Below are 19,432 nucleotides of genomic sequence, written 5' to 3' on the forward strand. Positions count from 1 at the left end.
CGTGAATGCCTGAGAGTAGATCTTGTCAGGTGACTGTGCACGTGGTGCAGCACCTCCAAGAGCACCCTGATGCTCCAAGGCAGACAGCTCCATCCAACACAGGATCTTCAAGCATCAAGAATCAATGTCGACGCCCAGATCTGCACGAATCTTGCAATATGAACCTGCCATGGATGACCTGGTACTTGCCTGTTGCGGCATGAAAAGCGAGCACATCAAAATCACCAACCTAGGCATCTCCCCGGAGCGACCGTCTCCCCTGAAGGCCGGCTCGAACCAATTCCCCGATAATCCCGCTAGCCAAGCCATGTCAGCCGCTCGATAACCTGTTTTCCCGGTTTTCCCTGTTTTCTTTGCAGACTTTTCCATTGTGTCTTTCCAGCATTGCCATCCTGGCGTCGCTTCAACTGGACCCCGCACCGCGTGCAGAGAGTCCCCGGAGCAAACACTCCGGATCAAAACCTCCGGAGCCTGATTGAGTGCGATCAACCATTTTCCACGACAAACAATTCGAAATTTTCTTGTTGAAAAGCTGGAGCATCTACAACGATGTAACGAGAGGCGTGTGTAAGAAATTGCTTGCGAACTGGTGGCCCTGCGAACTGGTGGCCCTGCGATTGCCCCTGGTTCCATTAGCCACAGAGGAGAAACGGTACAGGGACCGTTTTAACAGCAAACCCGGCTCACTCAAGGGTGCCACCACCCTTGGTGGGAGTTGGATGGACCCTGAAAACGGCTTTTTGCATCTGACTGAGAAGCATCTGATGACCCCCTCGCAGTTCAGTGGTCAGTCTGAAGAAAAGGCGGCCCCAGACGATCGTTACTCGTTGCGTCTGTTGAAAACCTGCCAATTGAAGATCGACTGGTATTATTTCTCAGTCGGCGAGAACGAGAAAAGTATCGCACCGCGGTAACACAGGCACACAGGACCGCTCATAGGTACGGTATGACGGCAGGCAGATTTCTTTTGAGAAACCCACCTCTCAGATGGCAAAGATTTATCGCCCATCTGTCAACTTTTTTCCCGGAGAGCCACCTCATTGTGCATACTGTGGAATTCTTGGCTACTGTGTCCAACAGTTGGGATCGGACATGAAACTGCGCCGCAAAAGGACCCTGAATGCGCTTGATCACCTTGATGCCTCGACCCCTCACTTGACTCGAGCTTGTGCCTAGATGGAAGAATTGCAGCACAAGTCAAAAACACACTGTCCAAGTTACCCAGGACCTCCCTGTCTGGGAATATGTGCCCCTCATCGTCGAGGATAACCATCCGGGACGCCGGACAGGAAGACATCTTCACCCGAAGCGCCGTTTGAGACGGGGCCGGAGATGTTGAACGCCACAGCTGAAGGGCCGTATCCCGAGGATGTAACCACACCCTCAGCTCTGAGCCGCGTATGGGCGGCGAGTCTCGAGAGCCCAGTCTCTCCCGCACTGTCCAAAGGTTGCGGAGTACATGGCTTCTGCTCCAGGCTAACCATTGGTCGGCCTCCAGGAACCGACACCTCCACGGAGGAGATCCGTCCTGGGTTACTGGTTGGAAGAAATGCAGACGCAGTACATTTAGTGAAGATACCACCGAAGATGAGTTGCTAATAGTTTAGCTGCGGTTGTCTTTATTCTGCCGGCAACGCTTTAGCGTCGACACCTTTCCGTCATGAGCATCAGGCTCGCCATCATCTAGATAGACCATCGCCTCGTTTCCACTTCTCCTCTGCGGACAGAGGCGGGATGACATTCCATTAGCGTACCGCCACTCTCGAAGCTGACATCTCCAGAGCCAAGTCTACCTGGCGTATCACACGACGGCTTGTTCCTCGCCGTACCGTACAGTAATTGTTGCGCTCTGCTTGCCATTCGCCGACAAAGAAGTCAACAAAGCGGGGCATCCGGCCTTCAAAGTCACTTGCAGCGTTCCACAGTCAACTCCCACTGTCGTTTATAGAGTACATCCACCACACCCTGGTTCATTTCCAGAAGCTCTCCCCGTCAATTGCGAATGATAGTCCCCGGACATATCCCGTTTGCAGACCTCACTGGTTGAGTCGACTGTACATGCTGCTCTACTGTGCTTTGGACCGCCACCCCCTTACCTTTACTCCCTCGACCCCGGTTGTCACTGTAAAGAATCAATCGATACATCCTTACAGTCCGCCCACCGATCTCCAAGACTAGAGACCAAGTGACGCAAGCACCCGTTACTAATGGTCGCGTCTCGCGTGAACATGATATAACCGTCGACTTGTTACATCAGTCCCAGCTTGTGGATCCATCATACTCATCTCTACCCAGCAACATCGATCGAGAACATATACTCTTTTGGAGTTCGTGGCTTAGCCGTGTGGCTTCAGTTAATCCTATCTTCAAGTCTATCTCTCCAATAGAGCTTCAGTTGTTGACGATTGGCTGTGTGGCGGACGTCTACGGCCTCTCCGGACGAATAATCGAACAGCAGCAACAAGTACGAAACAAGGCAAATTCGCCTTCAACTGAAATACAGACTTGGCCGTTCTATTCAAGGTACATGTGCCTTGGAAATCGACTATTTCATCGGTCATCGGAGGTGTCTCCTTGAGCCGGATCGGTTTCTCCGCTGGCGCTGGCCCTGGTTCAACCTGGTTGGCTTCTGTGGCCTTCCTCCACCCTCTCAAGTTGCGACACAACCCTCCCTCTGCATCCTTTTCTCTTGGTCTTTCAACGACGGGCTCTGGACCCGAACTCGGCCAATATCTCGGGCAATAAATCGACAATATCGCCCCTTTTAGGTTGCCAACTTTGCCACCCGTTCCTGGATTCTACCCTTCTAAGCTGGTCGCTCAGACATTGTCGAAACCCACCACACACCCCTCCCTATCCGCCTCTTGTGTCCTCGACCCAAACCGGTACCGCGAAGCTCGATCGAGAACTGTATCTGTGCCTGAGACAACATCAGCTTGCCATCGTTTAAGAGATCTGCCGCGATAGTCTCGCGCACTCTGAACGTAGAGAATCAAACCTCGCCCCTTGGGGCCTGGGCTACCACGCCAGGAACAGTACGTTGAACGGGCCTTTCAGACGGGTGCCAGGACAGTCATCATGAACAGCAGCAACAACTTTGCAGACGAGACCAACCAGTTTGGCAACAACTACATGTTGGCTGCCACGGACGACGCGAACATCGACCCCATGCTCAACGCGTGCACGACCGAGGGCTCGATCCCAAACCCCTCCAGGCCCATGGATACTCAATTCATGATGAATCCTGCCATGTGGAATCCAGCCCTGAACAACCCCGTTGGCTTCTTTCCCCCTGAGCTGTCGACCGTGGTACCGACGACCTCCACGGATAGTCCGAGACCCCCGACCGAGGCACAGTCTTCGCCTGGAACCACGTCAAGCGAACCGGTTTTCGAGACATCACGTACCTCGAGCAAGTCTTCCATACCATCTATCAACTCGATAGCGAGCGAGACGAATACCAAGGCTCGGAAGAGCACGAGGAGCACCAACTCGCACCGTCGACGAGCATCAGCTGCATCTCCGCCACGCCGACCAGGAGCCGCAAAAGAAACAGTTGTCGAAGAAGATGAAGATGAGGAAGATATGGATGACGGACAGTCGTCAAAAAGGAGCAAGTTTTTGAAGCGCAACAGGATAGCAGCGTCCAAGTGCCGACAGAAGAAAAAGGAGTGGGTGAACAACTTGGAGGAGACGAGATATGGACTGGAGCACCAACACTCGACCCTCCAGACAGAATACAACGATCTCCTCGGAGAAGTGAGCAAGATGAAGAACCAACTGATGCAGCATGCTGGTTGCAACGACTCCAACATCAACCAGTGGATAGAGAATGAGGCAAGAAAGTTTGTTCAACGGACGGCAGCCGAGTACCACACGGGCCAGGCGCACTGTAATGGTATTAACTGCTGCCACCATCACCGTCGTCGGAGTTCAAGTGGTGAGTCGACCTTTCCAGACTCGGAGGATAATGCTAACTGTGCTGTGCTCTAGTCATGACAACTATACCGAAGTCGACAGAGTCAGAGATCAACTATGACCACATGCCCGACGATATGTTGGATTAAGAGCCATGAACAATAACGAGTCGACGACATAATATGAGAAAGGCGGTGCACTTGCTTCAAGATGCTCGACAATCAAGCAGCCAGGGGTTGAGGTGGAACAAGATAACTATCTTAGTTACTTGACTCTGCCCCACTAGATTCGATCAACATGTCGATCACGAGTCGAGCGTCTATATTTCTTTGATTTTCCCAAGTAACGTGTTATACCAGGGCAAATCAATGGGTGCAGAAGCAGAAGATGGGCACATGTCCTTCTAAACGGATCACGAACGACCATACTATAGAGGATACTGGGCAAGAGGGGGACAGAACAGGGGGTATCATCTCAAAACGGAGTTGGGCAGCGGACAGATTTCTGAATGAAACTCTGTCTATGGAGTTTCTTCTGCGAGGAATTTTATACCCTTGGCGACTTCGCTGGAAGATGATTGTCAAGTACGAGTATGAAAGGATGAGCATGAGGATTGGGAAAGGGGGTAAGGCGTGTTGTGATGGATTATGACTTGATGCTTTCACGAATGTTTGAGTTTGATTTGACGTGTTTTTCGTGGAGTGTGCTATCTGCCACGGCGGGTGACCAACAGGCCTCATATGGAGCTTATTTCTTGACATGACTGACTCGAAGGGGAAATATGGGCTACACTGAAGAGAGATAAGGAAACTGGGGAAGAGTCTCGTCTTTGAATCAAACTCAAAGGCAAGGGTAGATGTGTAGTATGTGGCGATTGTACAAACAGTCTCGAATATTTAACAAAGGGAACAGGCTCCAACTTTGGAAAGGTCTAACCTTACCATGTATTGTCATGATTCAGACCGTTAGAAGATATCCTCCGACTTGTTGTCACTGAGGCTAATCTGTGATAGACATCAGCACTGAACACGGGAGACAAGCACAACTTGCCACCAGACAACTGAAGCCGATGAGAACTACCGGTTCCAAGAGAAGATGATGGTGTCCACGTGAGGATGAAGTTGAGAATCTAGATCCCGGGGATATGGGATTTATCAAACTTTTGAGTTTGCCATGGTGGGTGGCAAACCCCTATTTTGCCACAACTTGGACCCCTCATTGGGCCTTAATGGACCCCGAATTTTAAGATGAAATAGGATATTGATCGACCTTATCGGGATTTTCTGTCCGGGTTGTTGACAGTTGGAGAGGCAAGGTTGTGGCGATATGGTTGCCACAGAGGAACTCTATCAAAAGGGAAAGCTCCCGAGAGGTAAAACGGTATGATTAGCGGTTGAAACTGTTTGATTGGAAAGGGAATGAGATTGAGAGACGATTACTGGTTGGCATGCCTGTGGTTAAACTCTAAATATGGTATATCTTTGGTCTTTGATATTGGTAAATAACTCTTTGTTGAGCAACAATCACCAACATTGGCCACATCACAGTGAATTTACATATAATACCATTCTTATCCACATCATTCCATTCATCGTAGCACATGAGTTGCATATTTTTTTGTCTTGTAGTCCTACATTGACTCCATCTAAATGTACAGTGATATGATACACATGACCCCTCCGCTCTACCTCCTCTTGATCCAGCCCCTCGAGTTGGAGATGCCCCTGATGTTCTTGGTGTACTTCCAGAGGTGGCGGTACTTTGGTCCCTGGCGCTTGGCTTCCCATCCGCGAGGCTTGACGGGTGGCTTCATGCTGTGCACGCGCGTGGGTCGGAACTCGACGTCGCTGCCCTCGATGTTGTGGCGCTTCATGACGGATGCAGTGTTCTCATCCCATACGGATCGGAAGAGGTTGAAGCCGAAGGGGGTGAGACTGAACTTGTCGCGGAGGGACTTGAGGGAGAAGCCGTCGCGCTTGGAGTAGAGCTGCTTGAGCTTGGCTACATCGACGCGCTCGCCGGGCTTCTGCTCGAGGAGGTAGATGCCTAGACGGTGGTAGGGGGCACCCTTCTGGGAGAAGGCGGGCAGCCAGGGCACGGCGAGCTGGTCCTCGGCCTTTATCCTGCTCAGGGGCAGCGAAGTGTCTGCGGGGCTGAGAGGAATGTTGGCAGCCAAGTAGTGGCAGCGCTTGGAGAAGGTGTCCCTCTCCGGGTCGGGAACATCCGAGTCTACGACGACGACGGTGACCAGACGCTCTCCCTTGTCAAAGACCTGCACGCGCAGCCTGGGGGCGTTCTCGCTGACGAGGCTGTCGACGATCTGTCCCGGGGGGATCTTGAGCTTGCGGAAGTAGAGCTGGACGTCGGCGGTTGGCTCGAGCTTGGGGAGGACGTCGGGGACGATGTTGAACTGCTTGATTCGCTGGGTGATGAGGCGGTGGTCGTAGGAGCGCCACTTCTTTTCGGCATAGTGGCGGTAGATGGGCTTGTTCATGTCGCCTGGGGTTGTTAGTGACTGTGACAGTATCTCAATTGGCTCAATTGCATACCCAGGCCGTCCTCGAATCGCTTCTTGACAATGGGATCGTTGGCATCGGCGAGAATCTTGAGCTTGTCGACATGTCTCCGCAGACTAGCCAGCTTGACATCCTTCATCTTCTGTCCGCCCTGAACTTCATTGGGGTCCTTCTTCTCGAGGAAAGCAATCTTTTCCACCTCCTTCGTGATCTTTGCCAACTTCTCCTCCCGGTCCGCGGCTAGAATCTTGCGTGCTTCCTGGAAAGCCTGGTAGGGCAGGTGTTCAAAGGGGAGGTCGCCGGTGGTGCGGATGGCGACGCGACGACGACGGGAGCCAATTGGCATCTTTCCAGCCTTGATGACCTGCGCCTCGAACTCGGGGAGTACGGTATTGGGATCCAGGTCGAGCGGGTTTGTCTCGGTGGGAGTCTGTGTCGTCTCGACTTCGGCGGGCCGGGGGATGGCAGTGGTGAAGGGTCGGACGACGCATTGCGGCCGCAGCTGCCGGGCGAGCGGCCTTACGACGGCCTGGCAACGCGACATGTTGAAGCGTTGTGGAGGGGTAATTCGAGGTCGTCGTTCTCGGTTGGATATCTCGAATATCGAGAAAAAGCTTGGGGATGGTTTGCACTGGCTCAGCCCCACAAAAAAGTCGGGGACCGGAGGCGGAAGATGCCGAACCACTTTTCGAGCATCACGGTTTTTGAGAAACGGAACCAACATCGGCATCACTCTTTGGGCCTATTGCAAGCCGACGCCAATCCACGACAAAAGGATCATACGTGGAAACTGTTGCAATGGCGGGCAAGGGAATTGGTTGCCTGGCCGAGGCCATGGGTGCGCTGCGGGTGTCTGCTAGGGTGAGTGGAAGAGTCTTTCGAGGTATTCGCATCTAACGTTCTCCAGCCGGCTGCTCTTAGCAAGACGTTCACAAGGTCAATGGCTACAGAGGTGTCTTCTACCGATGCTCCTGCTGTCGCTAAGTCTGTCGATACCCCTCAGGGCATTCTAGAGTCATGGAAGCCCAGTCAGTCTCCCACTTACTGTCTAAACCAACCTCTACTGACACACCCAGTCTCGACCGTCCCCCTCACAATTCACAGCTTCCCCTCCCTCGAGCCCACAGCCCTCGAGCAATGGTCCGTCAACCACCTCTACCTCCCCCTCCGCCGCGACATCCTCCACCTCGCCGTCGTCTACGAGGGCGACAACACCCGCCAGGGCACCGCCTCGAGCAAGAACCGCTGGGAGGTCAACGGCTCGCACCGCAAGATGCGACCTCAGAAGGGAACCGGCCGCGCCCGTCTCGGCACCAAGCAGAGTCCCCTCCTCCGAGGTGGTGGAAAGGTGTTTGGACCTAAGCCCCGCGACTTTGGAACTGGTCTTAACCGAAAGGTTTACGACAAGGCTTGGCGCACTGCGCTGAGCTACCGTTACCGAAAGGGCGACTTGATTGTGTGTGAGGATGGTATGGATCTTGCTCTGCCGACCGACTTTGAGCTGCTTGCTGGAAAGTACCTCAAGGATGGGATGAAGGAGACATATCTCAAGAAGTACGTGACGGGCATGCTGGGCAACCTGGGTCTTGGCCGGGCTAGCGGCCGCACCCTCTTTGTGACGGGCAACCGCCGCGAGGCCCTCTTCGAGGCCATGGAGCAAGTCCCCTGGGAAGGTCGGGCACTGGATCTCGAGGACGTGGACGTCAAGGATCTTCTGGAGACGGGCAAGGTGGTGCTGGAGAGGAGCGTGCTCAAGGAGATGATTGAGCAGCACCAGAGCGACCTTGTGAGCCGGGTCGTGATGCAGGGTCTCGTCAAGGGAGGACCTGCGACGGGGACGAGGGTGATTGGGGCATAAGAGCCGTGTAGGAATAGCCTTGTATTATTGTGTATACAACCTGAACGTCAAAAGATTTGATTCGAGCAAGGTTGAAGTTGGGTATCATGTCATAGACCCGTCAACAACGCCTCCATCTACTGTCTATTCTACAAGATCAAGTGTTACAGTATGTTACAATATGTTTACAACGCTCCACCAACTAGGGAGACAATCCACATGGCGACACGGACCTTGAGTCCTACTCTTCGTTCGTTCTTCGCAAAGTCGTCTCTTGTCGCCTTTGTCGCGTGCTCCTGGAGCCAGAGCTGTTCGTCTGCGAGCCGAGCCTTTAAACCCTCATCGCGAGTAACAATCAGGGCACCAGCTTCGAGGTCGTGAGAGTAACTTCGCTTGGTGTAGTTGGAGCTTCCGATGATGCTCATGGCGGGGTGCTTATCGCCAGGCATGGTTACCCAAAGACCCTTTGCATGGTATGTCCATCCTCCAGGCTGGCCAACCATGCCGTGACGCCACTCCTTGAGAGTGATGTCTTCATCACGACCTTCGTGGTGTACGCGATGAACGAAGCGACGAGCAAGAAGGGTGTAAGCATCTGGAAGGAGTCCAGACACGCCCTTGGACTTGTAGAAGCCATTTGCCTCAGGGGCAGCGGTGATGACTGTATTTGAAGTCGAGGCGGTGCTGAGGAGGAGTTTTGTCAAAGAGGGAGCCGGGTTAAAGTAACCGGCTGTAAATGTCCACGAAGAGTCGCGATATGCAGGCGAGGCGAGGGTTTTGAGAATGTGAGTGATGATGGGGAGTTCAGTCGATGTATCAGGCTTCATAACCTGGGACATCTGACTGAGCATGTAAACCCTAGTATCTGAAATGTCCTGAGTCGGCTTAGAGGTGGGATGTATCAAGGCCTGCAGCGTCGATGTGGTTCGCTTGATGAAGGATTGAGGCTTTTCGAGAGGTGAAGGAGCCGAGTTTGTTGTTGGCCATGAGAGGGTGAAGCCTGCTGGTTCTTCTGAGGGTTGAACGAGGAAACTGAACGATGTGGCCCCTGAGTGAATCTTCCAAAAGTGGTCCGTCACTTCTTTGGATGAGAAGAGGTGATACCGATCCTGCCGGTTTGTAAAGTAGTCGGTAGACAAGTTTGCCCTAACAAGTCAGTCAAGCTCATGTGAATGTCTCTGGTGACTTACCCAGACATGATGATCTCATCATCGACTCCGTATAGCTTCATGTGCTGCAGTCCCCATCCCTCATTGATACGCTTGGGAATGTACTCCTTTCTCAAACCCGTCAAGTTCGGCGTGTGGTACATGCGAATCTCGACTCGATCTGCCCCAAACTCTTGCACGAGGGGCGCCAGCAAGGACGCACATGACGGGTTTGGGGCTTCTCGAGTGCCGCGGAGGGCATCCGTCAAGATACTGAGCTTGACCTCGGGGTTCTTCCTCAATGCCTCTTGTAGCGTCTCGATGAGCTCTCGCTCCGACTTTCCAATGTATAGTGTCGACAGGAAGATGCGTCGCTGGGCTTTTCGTATCCGATCCTAATCCCATCAGCCATATTCCACTACACTCCGTCGAGATTCATACCTTTAGCGTCTCGTAGAACTCGGTCGGCGTCCTAATAATCTGTATCTGGTCCCCTCGAACATCGAAGCTCGGCGCAAGACGGTCCAACTCGTTGACAAACGGCGCCAGAGCACCTACGCCGCTCGCAGGGCTCGACGCCGGTGCCGGACCCGGGGCGCCAGCCGACATTCCATACTGTCTTCGCTGAATCCTCGGTCGTGGGACGCTCGGCTTGGGACGTGCGGCTCGGAGCCTAGTCGTGCATCGCGTGCAGCTCCGTGCGAGCATTTCGGAGCTCAATTGGGTACCTGTCGAAGCTTGACGTGGTGTTGAAGATTTGCTTGTTAATGGCCTGGATATTTCTGGTTGAGAAGCTGTGGGTACGTACCTGCATGCCGTCACAAAGAGGTTCTGCCGATGTTTTTCCGTCCCGGTAATCACTTCATCGCCAGAGGCCGATCAAGACCCTCAATCCCCCGTTGCACGCTGAGGTCAATTGTCGCTGAACCGCAACCATGTCGACGATTACGCGAACGCTGTCCAACCTGCGAAAGGTTGGAATCAAGGTGAGTCCCTTCGAAAACCGCCATTGAGCTCCAATGCTGACCCTGAGTAGGATTACTTCCGACAGATGCTGGTATGTGCCGACGACCGAACCACTCGAGCTTGACTAACGACGTCTGTTTGTTACGGATAGTACATCGGTACGTTTCAACTCTGACTCTCCTCGACTCTCTCTGACCAGCGCAGGTGACACCAAGTACGGTCGTCTCATCGGTACCGATCGCGCGGGCAACAAGTACTTTGAGAACAACGAGGAACTGCCCCTCCGAACGCGCTGGGTCGAGTACGCCAAGCACGACTACGATGCCGCCCACATCGAGCCCGGATGGCACTCGTGGATCAGCTACGCCGTCGACAAGCCCCCAACCGAGGATGCCCTGCTGACCCCGGGTACCCGCCACTTTGAGCCCACCAAGGCCATCCCCAACTATACCCAGAGCCGAGGAGCCTTTAAGACCTACAACACGTGCGTTTGGTGTGAAATTATGGATGGTGGCATGCTGACTTTCTCTAGGGCCAAGTCCAAGATCACGGCATGGGAGCCTGTGGCTGCTCCCCGGGCATGAGCGAGCTGAACACTGTACATATGAATCTCGGTTAGACAATCAAACTGTCAAAAAGACGAACCCGAAAAAAGGGTCTTGAATTCATTCAGATCAATCGAGCCGCTGCGTGGGCTGTCCCTTGCAGCCAGTGAATGATAATGGTATAGGATCTAGCAAAACATTTGGACTCTATGAGCTCCTCCACATGGTCTTTCCTGTAAAGAAATCGATCGACTATATATGAAAATCGCTCAAGATTCTTCTACGACGACTTGGACTCGATGGCCGATTTGATGGCTGGACTGGTTAGCGAGGGACTTGGGGATGGACGAGATACCAACCTTCGCAAGTGACTCTAGCATCTCCGAATAACATCTTGGCGTTGGGCATGTAAAACATGGGGTTGGGGACATCGGCTGCTCTTGTTAGCGTTCAATCACTAAAGTGACCGGAATCACTCACCGTAGCCGCTGGCCAGACTCCTCTTCATCACAACAACCTGCTTGGCCTTCCAGGCGTGAAGCACAGGCATGCCCTCGATGGAGCTACCCTTCTCCAGGGCAATGGGGTTAACAGTGTCATTAGCACCAATGACAACAGCAAGATCCGTGTCGGGGAAGTCGTCGTTGATCTCGTCCATTTCCAGGACGATGTCATACGGCACACTAGCCTCAGCGAGGAGCACGTTGCACTGACCAGGCATACGGCCAGCAACGGGGTGAATGGCGAAGCGAACAGTGATGCCCTTGGCCCTCAGAGACGAGACAATGCTGGACAAGGCGTACTGGGCTTTTGCCACAGCCATGCCGTAGCCGACGATGAGGATGACCTTTTCAGAGTTGAGGAGGGCATCTGCGAGGTCCTCTACAGATGTTGTTGTGACTTCACCTTGGGGTTTGTACTCTTGCATTGCTGTCGGTGTACCGAGACCTCCGAACAAGACGTTTGTGAGGGAGCGGTTCATGGCGACACACATGATGTATGAGAGGATGGAACCGGAGACGCCGATTAGGGCTCCGACGGTGGTGAGGAGGGGGTTATCCAACATGAAGCCCTCGGCGACAAGGGCGAAGCCGCTGTAAGCGTTCAAGACGGTAATGACGACAGCTGCGAATGATTAGCATCTGAATTTGAAGAGCTTGTAACTACTTACGCATGTCAGCGCCTCCAATGGCGGCGGTAGTTGTGTATCCCTTGATGAAGCTCAGTGCAGCGTTGGCAGCGAGTGCTCCAGCTGCAATCATGGGGCTTCCTGGTGCCATTGTAACAAAGGCTCCCATCGTAGCAACGTTGGTAGCCAGCAGCCCAGAGTTGATGGCATGACGTCCAGGGAGAATCTTGGGCTTGGAGCTCATCCTGCCACCGAGCTTGAGGAAGGCAACGATGGAACCGGTAAATGTGATGCCACCTAAAAGGTCAGTATTTATAAGATCCAGGATCGGCGGACTTACCAATGAGAACACCGAGGTAGGCTGTTACGAGGTGAAGTGTTGAGGGATCCATGACATCAGCCATGACACTGCCGATGCTGGTCAGGACAGCAGCGAGACCGACGACGGAGTGAAGAGCAGCGACAGTCTGGGGGAGATCGGTAGGAGTGATACGCTTGCCAATGAGGAAACCTATACTGTCAGAAGTCGTACTTCTTATTTCGGGCATACTTACCAGCAATAGTACCAAGAGCGGCGAGACCACCAAATTGAGTGAGAACCTCAGGTGTAAAGCCAGCAGCAAGAAGACTAGCCAGGACACCAGTGCCGACACCGAGTATGCCAATCATGTTTCCCATACGGGCAGTAGCCTGAGAAGCAAGACTGGAGATGGAACCGATGCAGAGAACTGAGCTGATGAGGTATCCGGCTTGGACGAGACCAGCAGCTCCAGTAGAGGCAGCGGCAACAAAGCCTCCACCGCAAAGAGCAGCGGGGATAGCATACAGCCAAGGATACTCAGGGGGGTCAGTAGGTCCTATACGTTGTTAGTCAAGTTCCGAAGAGTCTCGAGTAACTCACGCTTAAACATATCCAACATGCGCTTGGTAATGACAAAGCCACCACCAACATTAACAAAGGCGAGGAGAACACTCAGAGCACCAAAAGCCTGGGGAACAGTCTCTGGCAAGAATCCACCTCCGAGAATAAACAGACCGCCGATACCGACCATACCAGAGATGGCGTTGGTGACACTCATGAGAGGAGAGTGCAGCGCAGGCGCAACACCCCAGACGGCACGGTAACCGATGAGACTAGCCAGAGCAAAAGTGAAGGCGTTGGACATGAGAAGAGGGCTGGTCCACTTGCCGAGGGCCATGATGCCGCCCATACCGGCTGTGACGCCAGCGACTTCACGGGTCTTCTTTTGCCAGGGGGTCAGAGCTACGGGTTCAGGGGCTGCCTCGACGGGTTCGGTCTTGACGGGTGCAGGAGGAGGTGCAGGCCGAGGAGCCGGTGGGAGAATGTCTCCGTCTTGAGTGACGATGGCGCCTCGGACAACTTCATCCGAGAGATCAATACCGAAAGCCTTGGGTTCAGGGGCCATGGAGAGCAGGAACTTGGTGATGTTGTTGGAGTAGAGCGTAGAAGACTGAGTTGGCAAACGAGAAGGCAGATCAGTATATCCTGTCCAAGTTAGCAGAAGATCTCGCTTTCTACGAGCCACATACCAATAATCTTGACGTCGTTGTAAACAGCCAGCTCGCCCTTCTTGGTAGCTTCACAGTTTCCTCCAGCCTCAGCAGCCAGATCGACAATAACACTACCGGGCTTCATGACATCGAGAATATCGTTCTTGAGGAGCTTCGGGGCAGGCTTTCCGGGGATCAATGCAGTGGTGATGATGATGTCGACTTCCTTGGCTTGTTCTTTGAAAAGTTTCATCTCAGCCTCGATAAATTCCTTGCTCATTTCCTTTGCGTAGCCACCGGCGCCAGATCCGTCTTCTTCAAGCTCGACCTCGATGAACTCGGCTCCAAGAGACTGAACCTGCTCACGAGCAGCAGATCGAGTATCGAAGCCACGGACAATGGCTCCCATGCGACGAGCAGTAGCGATAGCACTCAAACCAGCGACGCCGGCACCGATAACCAGAACCTTGCAGGGGGGGATCTTTCCAGCGGCTGTAACCTGACCAGTCAAGAATCTACCGAACACGTTTGAAGCCTCGAGGACAGCTTTGTAACCAGCAATGTTGGCCATGCTGCTGAGAGCGTCAAAGACCTGGGCGCGAGAGATACGGGGGATCATGTCCATGGCGAAGCTAGTGGCTTTCCTGGCGGCAATCTTTTCGACGAGTTCCTTGTTCTGAGCGGGTTGGAGCAGAGAGATGATGGTTTGACCTTCTTTCATGCAGTCGACTTCACCAAGACCAGGACCGCGAACCTTGAGGATAATGTCGGCGTTGGACCAGACATCCTTGGGACCAGTTACGAGAGTTGCGCCAGCCGCTTCATAAGCGGCGTCGAGAAAGTCTGCCGATGTACCAGCGCCGCGCTCAACGAGGACCTGCTTGAAGCCCTTCTTCTTCAAGAGGGCTACATTGGCAGGTGTCAGAGAAACTCGGCGCTCTCCAGGAAAGATTTCGGTGGGGACGCCAACGGTGAGGTGATCGTAGGGAGTCGTCTTGGGGAGCACCACGGTGGAATAAGTCCGAGGAGGAGTCACAGGAACCGAGACATGACGAATCAATGCCAGAGGCTTCGAGATTGCAGGAACAATTGCGCGCTGGCGAGACGAGGCAAACGTGCTCTGCCATTGCTTGCGACGGGAGAGGATGGCATCTGGAGCAAAGCTCTAGTTAGCTCGGGTCAAAGGAGCTTCCAGCAGCTTCAGAGAGCTCACCTCGGACTTTGTAACGCTTCAATTGCTTTGACACGAAGCAGGAGGAAGCGCACAGCTCAGAAGCCGAGGCTGGAGCCGCGGTCGTGGCCAGCGGACGAAGCATGTTGGCTACCATGATGGAGAAAGCCCATGGAGGCCAGCAGCGAGATCGGAGAAGAGCTGCTTTTAGCTGATACAGTACTCTCTGAGACTCGCGTCTCTAAACATACAAAAGGAAGACACCTCTAAAAAAAAAATCTAGAAAAAAAGAGAGAGAAAAAAAGAAGACAGACATCAAGGGTCATCCGAAGAGGGGCTGACCTCGTCTCCGTGTCATGTGTTTTCCCTCCTTGTCTGGGACGTCACTCGGCATTCCTCGTTCGAGTCACCTCCTACCGCCCGCCCGCTGGAGCTCGGACCTAGAAGCCCTGGCCCGGGGTTCTATTAGCCGCCCCGGGCAGTGGGCCACGGGGCGCTGAGAGTGGGACCCGAGGACGCTAATGCCGCTAAAATCTGGGGGCGGGGCATCTGTTCTTGGGCGCGGGGGGTTCTAACTGTTCCATGGAAGAATAGGGTGTGGTTTCTCATAGGATCATCATGGACAGACGGCGGATGGCTCGGGGGAATTGCAATAGCGAGATCTGGAAGGGTTGCTCATCCCGCGGACTTGCCTGTTGGGTGCCCTCCCTAGGACTTGGCGGCCGGGTTCCCCTCACTCGGAGCTGCAAGTCCGGCCTCAGAGTCCGGCCATGGGCGGTTCAAGATGAGCCGAGATCATGATGCATGATGCATTCGCAACATGAGCGGGTGGGCTGTGGGTGTTTCCGATGTTTCTAGCGCTCCAGTCACTGGGATGGAGTGGCTGATGTTGGCTAGAGCCTAATCTAGTAGCGTTGCAGGTCTGCTTCAGTTTGAATCACGACAAAGGACGATCATGAGTTTGATGTTTGCTGAAATAAAGGATGGACAATACAATCTAATGAGTGACTTCCAGAGGCCTCATTCATCTCATCCACCATTATTCTCATCCACTAACCGCTGCAGTCTGCCTGTTTAACAACATCCAGACACAACCATACTACATATGGAATCTCCCAAACCGACCACTCCCTCGCATCGGGCTCTCCCCCTTGTCTCCCTCCCTGGTGTTCGGATCACCCGCCCCGCTCCCTCCACCGTGACCAGGCAGGCAGGGCGTCTTGCATCGCCCTCTAAAGTCCGGCCCGACATTGAGGCACGTATCACAGCCGCAGAGGAGCTCGAGGTGGTCTCCGACCTTTTGGTCGATCTGGTCGCAGAGGCAGATGTACAGGGCCGAGTCGACGCTGGTGGCTGGAGAGCCCTGGGGGCAGTTGGCGTTTGGCGTCTTGCAGTACGCCTCGGAGAGTTGGGCTTCATTCCAGGGCTTTGCTGCTGAGGCGTTAGCGTTTCCACGGTGACTTGGGGATTAGTGTTTATACCCATTGCCATGAGGACTTCTGCGCAGTAAGTATACCCGCATTCACAGATTGGACCTTCAATTGGTGGTGGTGGTGCACCCGTAGGGTTCGGAGCTGGTGGGGCCGGGGCCGGATCCGTTGGCGCCGGAGGCTGCGGGACAGGGGCCGGAGAAGAGGGTGGAGGTGCGGGAGCCGGTTCGTCAGGAGGAGGAACCGGAGCTGGAGGTGGAGAGGGCGGGACTGGTGGTTCAGCTGGCGGTTCAGCTGGGGGAACTGGGGGATCGGCTGGAGGAGCTGGTGGTTGAGATGGAGGAGGAACAGGCGCAGGCTGAGGGGATGAAGGTGGAGGGACCTGGGGCTTTGCCATGACCAAGGCGAGCAGCCCGAGGAGGATGAAGTATATCTTCATGTTGGTAACGAATGCGATAGTTTGGCTTGAAGGATTAATCTGTCCAGGTATGGACTTGTCGGTCGGGATGCTGAGCTGGTCTGAGATGATGGCTATCCATCCTTATATCTAGCAGACATCCGATATCCAGGTCGCCCAAGAAGCAAGCGTTTGCTCGCTAACGAAGGCTTCCGTCAATAGCATTGCGAACACGTCGCGCGTCCTACATCGTGGAGCCATCGGCAGTCCGGACCTGTTCGATGGTCAAACGTAGAAGCAAAGTCCATGGTGTTGTTCCTGGTCCAGTATCACGACGAGCTGGACGTGGCATGGGCAAGTTCCGAGGGCGAGAAGCTCCGATCAAGTTTCTGGACGGTGACAGAGGTATCATGATGACAGACACATGTTCACTTTATACACCTCGTACTTGTCTGCTGTCATAATTAAAGGTGTTCCTGGGGTTCTTAGATTGATGGCTCGGTCGTAAGTGGGACATGGAACTCTTAGAGTGCGACAATTGTGCGATATGCACCTGCACATGTTTGCTTCAACTGATATCTTAGTGTAAGTATATACTAAAGACAAACATTTGTAAGGATAACAAACTTTCAGCAAGAAAACAAGTTCCATACCAACTTACCATCATCCAGGTCCCGGCCGGCATCGGCATTTGTACCGTGCTAATCCCCCGCACTGTGCCATTGAAACTGTATCAACCCCACCATCCGTTGTGCTCCGAAAAGCTGATAACTTTGCCCCTCCAAGCGCATCTCAGCCGCTCAGCCATCCTTGAATCCGCAAACTCATCCTCCGAAAGCCTTTCACAATGTCCGAGTCCGCCCCCAAGAACGTCATCAACGTCGGCACGCGCAAGTCGCCCCTTGCATTGGCTCAGACAAACATCGTCGTCGACGCCCTCAAGGCTCAGTTCCCCGATCATGAATTCCCCATCCACGGCATGACCACGACCGGCGATCGAGACCAGAACACGGCTCTGTACAACTTTGGAGGCAAGGGATTGTGGACGTCGCAGCTTGAGGAGAGACTCGTCAACAAGGAGCTTGACCTTGTGGTTCACTCGCTCAAGGACATGCCGACGACTTTGCCCGAGGGCTGCGTCCTCGGATGTGTGACGTCCCGCGAGGACCCGAGGGACACACTGGTGATCAAGAAGAGTCTGCAGGAGAAGCACGGTTGGAAGACTCTGGCTGATCTGCCGGCTGGCAGCATCATCGGCACCAGCAGTGTGCGTCGCATTGCTCAGCTGGTCCGACGGTACCCCACGCTCAAGTTCAAGGACCACCGAGGCAACATCCAGACCCGGTTGCAGAAGCTCGAGGACGATCCGGAACTGACTGGCATCATTCTTGCCGCGGCTGGTCTCCAGCGCATGGATCTCGGCCACCACATCTCCCAATTCCTCGAGTCCGACACGGGAGGCATCCTGCACGCCGTCGGCCAAGGTGCTCTGGGAGTCGAGTGCCGGGCGGACGACGAAAAGGTGCTCAAGTTCCTCAAGACGATCGAGAATGAGCAAACGATGCTGGCGTGCGAAGCGGAGCGCGCCGTCATGAGGGCGCTCGAGGGCGGGTGCAGCGTTCCCATTGGAGTCGAGACCAAGTGGGTGGACGGCAAGCTACGGCTCAGAGCTACCGTCGTCTCTCTGCGGGGAGACGAGGGTGTCGACTCTGAGATGACGGAGGAGATCAAGACACAAGAGGAGGCTGACACCTTTGGAAAGAAGGTGGCCAAGGATCTCGTGGACCGGGGAGCTAGCAAGATCCTGGATGCCATTAACAAGAAGAGGCAAGTGCCTGAGACGGTCAAGTAGACACAAAAATGGACGAGGACATGGCATGAATGCATAGCCGCAAATCGGCACATGAAAATAAAACCCAATATACCCCCGGGACGCGAATCACCATATGGTACACCTGACTTCTGTCTATGCTTGCAGGTTGAACTGTCTTTCATTCCTTTCTCTTGTATCCGATCGTAACCCATTTCCGTGATAGCCATTGAATTGACTCTTTAGTGGTCGCTGCCAGCAAAGGCCTTGTAGGCCTCAATGTCCATCAGCTCGTCAAACTGCTTGGCGCCCTCCTCGTCAACCTCGACCTTGACGATCCAGCCGCCGCCGGCGCTGTCGTCCTCGGGGACCTTGTTGATGGTGGATGGCTTCTCCTCGAGGTTGTCATTGACCTGGGTGACGCGCAGTCGGATCGGGGCGTTGATGTCGCTGGCTGACTTGACCGACTCGACGGCGCCGACCTGGTCGCCCTGCTCAACCAGGACGCCAGTCTCGGGGAGCTCGACGTAGACGACGTCGCCGAGCTGCTCGGCTGCGTACTCGGAGATGCCGACGAAGCCGTGCTTCTTGTCGGCCGAGAGGTCGATCCACTCGTGGTCCTTGGTGTACCTACGGGCAAGACCTTGTCCTCAATTAGTTCTGTCGCAATTGTAGAGAGATAGGCGCAACTCACTCAGCTTGGTGGTGGAGAATGCTCGCATGGAGGAACGGGCCATAGGAGCAGCTCGAGGGGCAAAAGCCTTGGCCAGAGGCGCAGCGACGCGCAGGGACCGGGCAATTGAGGCCATTGTGAGTGTGGGAGAGTGGATGGGTTGGTGAGAGGGGCTGGACGAGATCTGCCGAGTTGGTGATATCAGTCAAGTTCTCACAAGCTCTGCCCGCAAGCAACCGAATGGAACGGCACTACGGAGGACATGGGCCGAGCGGCAGGTTTTCGGAGGTTGAACCCGGAAGCTTAGTCAGCCCGGGACCCGTGTGTGAGTTTTGTTCATGATGCACATGTTTGACGGAGGGAGTTGAACCAATCAGGGG

The 19,432-nt window shown here is 54.2% G+C and overlaps 9 protein-coding genes across 9 annotated transcripts; 4 read left to right on the top strand and 5 right to left on the bottom strand.

Moving 5' to 3' along the window:
- Positions 1–3,078: 3,078 nt before the first annotated feature.
- On the top strand, positions 3,079–4,067 carry LRP88_03690 (bZIP transcription factor; the record flags this gene model as incomplete). Its single annotated transcript, XM_083240303.1, has 2 exons — positions 3,079–3,940; positions 3,994–4,067. 2 exons carry the CDS (start codon positions 3,079–3,081, stop codon positions 4,065–4,067), a joined length of 936 nt encoding a protein of 311 aa, XP_083103593.1.
- A 1,535-nt stretch (positions 4,068–5,602) lies between these two features.
- Positions 5,603–6,978, bottom strand: LRP88_03691 (mitochondrial 54S ribosomal protein mL38; the record flags this gene model as incomplete). Its single annotated transcript, XM_083240304.1, has 2 exons — positions 5,603–6,417; positions 6,468–6,978. 2 exons carry the CDS (start codon positions 6,976–6,978, stop codon positions 5,603–5,605), a joined length of 1,326 nt encoding a protein of 441 aa, XP_083103594.1.
- A 396-nt stretch (positions 6,979–7,374) lies between these two features.
- On the top strand, positions 7,375–8,292 carry LRP88_03692 (mitochondrial 54S ribosomal protein uL4m; the record flags this gene model as incomplete). Its single annotated transcript, XM_083240305.1, has 2 exons — positions 7,375–7,462; positions 7,511–8,292. The coding sequence occupies 2 exons, from the start codon at positions 7,375–7,377 to the stop codon at positions 8,290–8,292; spliced, it is 870 nt and encodes a 289-aa protein (XP_083103595.1).
- Positions 8,293–8,456: 164 nt separating this feature from the next.
- On the bottom strand, positions 8,457–10,028 carry LRP88_03693 (CDP-diacylglycerol--glycerol-3-phosphate 3-phosphatidyltransferase; the record flags this gene model as incomplete). Its single annotated transcript, XM_083240306.1, has 3 exons — positions 8,457–9,417; positions 9,468–9,793; positions 9,861–10,028. 3 exons carry the CDS (start codon positions 10,026–10,028, stop codon positions 8,457–8,459), a joined length of 1,455 nt encoding a protein of 484 aa, XP_083103596.1.
- A 326-nt stretch (positions 10,029–10,354) lies between these two features.
- Positions 10,355–10,969, top strand: LRP88_03694 (NADH ubiquinone oxidoreductase subunit NDUFA12-domain-containing protein; the record flags this gene model as incomplete). Its single annotated transcript, XM_083240307.1, has 4 exons — positions 10,355–10,405; positions 10,456–10,476; positions 10,601–10,869; positions 10,918–10,969. 4 exons carry the CDS (start codon positions 10,355–10,357, stop codon positions 10,967–10,969), a joined length of 393 nt encoding a protein of 130 aa, XP_083103597.1.
- A 433-nt stretch (positions 10,970–11,402) lies between these two features.
- LRP88_03695 (NAD(P) transhydrogenase beta subunit-domain-containing protein) lies at positions 11,403–14,887 on the bottom strand (the record flags this gene model as incomplete). Its single annotated transcript, XM_083240308.1, has 6 exons — positions 11,403–12,055; positions 12,400–12,570; positions 12,626–12,916; positions 13,006–13,531; positions 13,600–14,723; positions 14,785–14,887. 6 exons carry the CDS (start codon positions 14,885–14,887, stop codon positions 11,403–11,405), a joined length of 2,868 nt encoding a protein of 955 aa, XP_083103598.1.
- Positions 14,888–15,841: 954 nt separating this feature from the next.
- On the bottom strand, positions 15,842–16,611 carry LRP88_03696 (uncharacterized protein; the record flags this gene model as incomplete). The annotated part of the gene is made up of 2 exons (XM_083240309.1): positions 15,842–16,202; positions 16,259–16,611. The coding sequence occupies 2 exons, from the start codon at positions 16,609–16,611 to the stop codon at positions 15,842–15,844; spliced, it is 714 nt and encodes a 237-aa protein (XP_083103599.1).
- Positions 16,612–17,416: 805 nt separating this feature from the next.
- On the top strand, positions 17,417–18,421 carry LRP88_03697 (hydroxymethylbilane synthase; the record flags this gene model as incomplete). The annotated part of the gene is made up of 1 exon (XM_083240310.1): positions 17,417–18,421. One exon carries the CDS (start codon positions 17,417–17,419, stop codon positions 18,419–18,421), a length of 1,005 nt encoding a protein of 334 aa, XP_083103600.1.
- Positions 18,422–18,621: 200 nt separating this feature from the next.
- Positions 18,622–19,188, bottom strand: LRP88_03698 (glycine cleavage H-protein-domain-containing protein; the record flags this gene model as incomplete). Its single annotated transcript, XM_083240311.1, has 2 exons — positions 18,622–19,022; positions 19,074–19,188. The coding sequence occupies 2 exons, from the start codon at positions 19,186–19,188 to the stop codon at positions 18,622–18,624; spliced, it is 516 nt and encodes a 171-aa protein (XP_083103601.1).
- Between the last annotated feature and the right edge of the window lie 244 nt (positions 19,189–19,432).

Source organism: Fusarium phalaenopsidis, assembly GCF_050370095.1.
Source record: "Fusarium phalaenopsidis strain FUZ10S chromosome Unknown contig_32288, whole genome shotgun sequence".
In the NCBI taxonomy this organism is placed as follows: Eukaryota; Fungi; Ascomycota; class Sordariomycetes; order Hypocreales; family Nectriaceae; genus Fusarium; species Fusarium phalaenopsidis.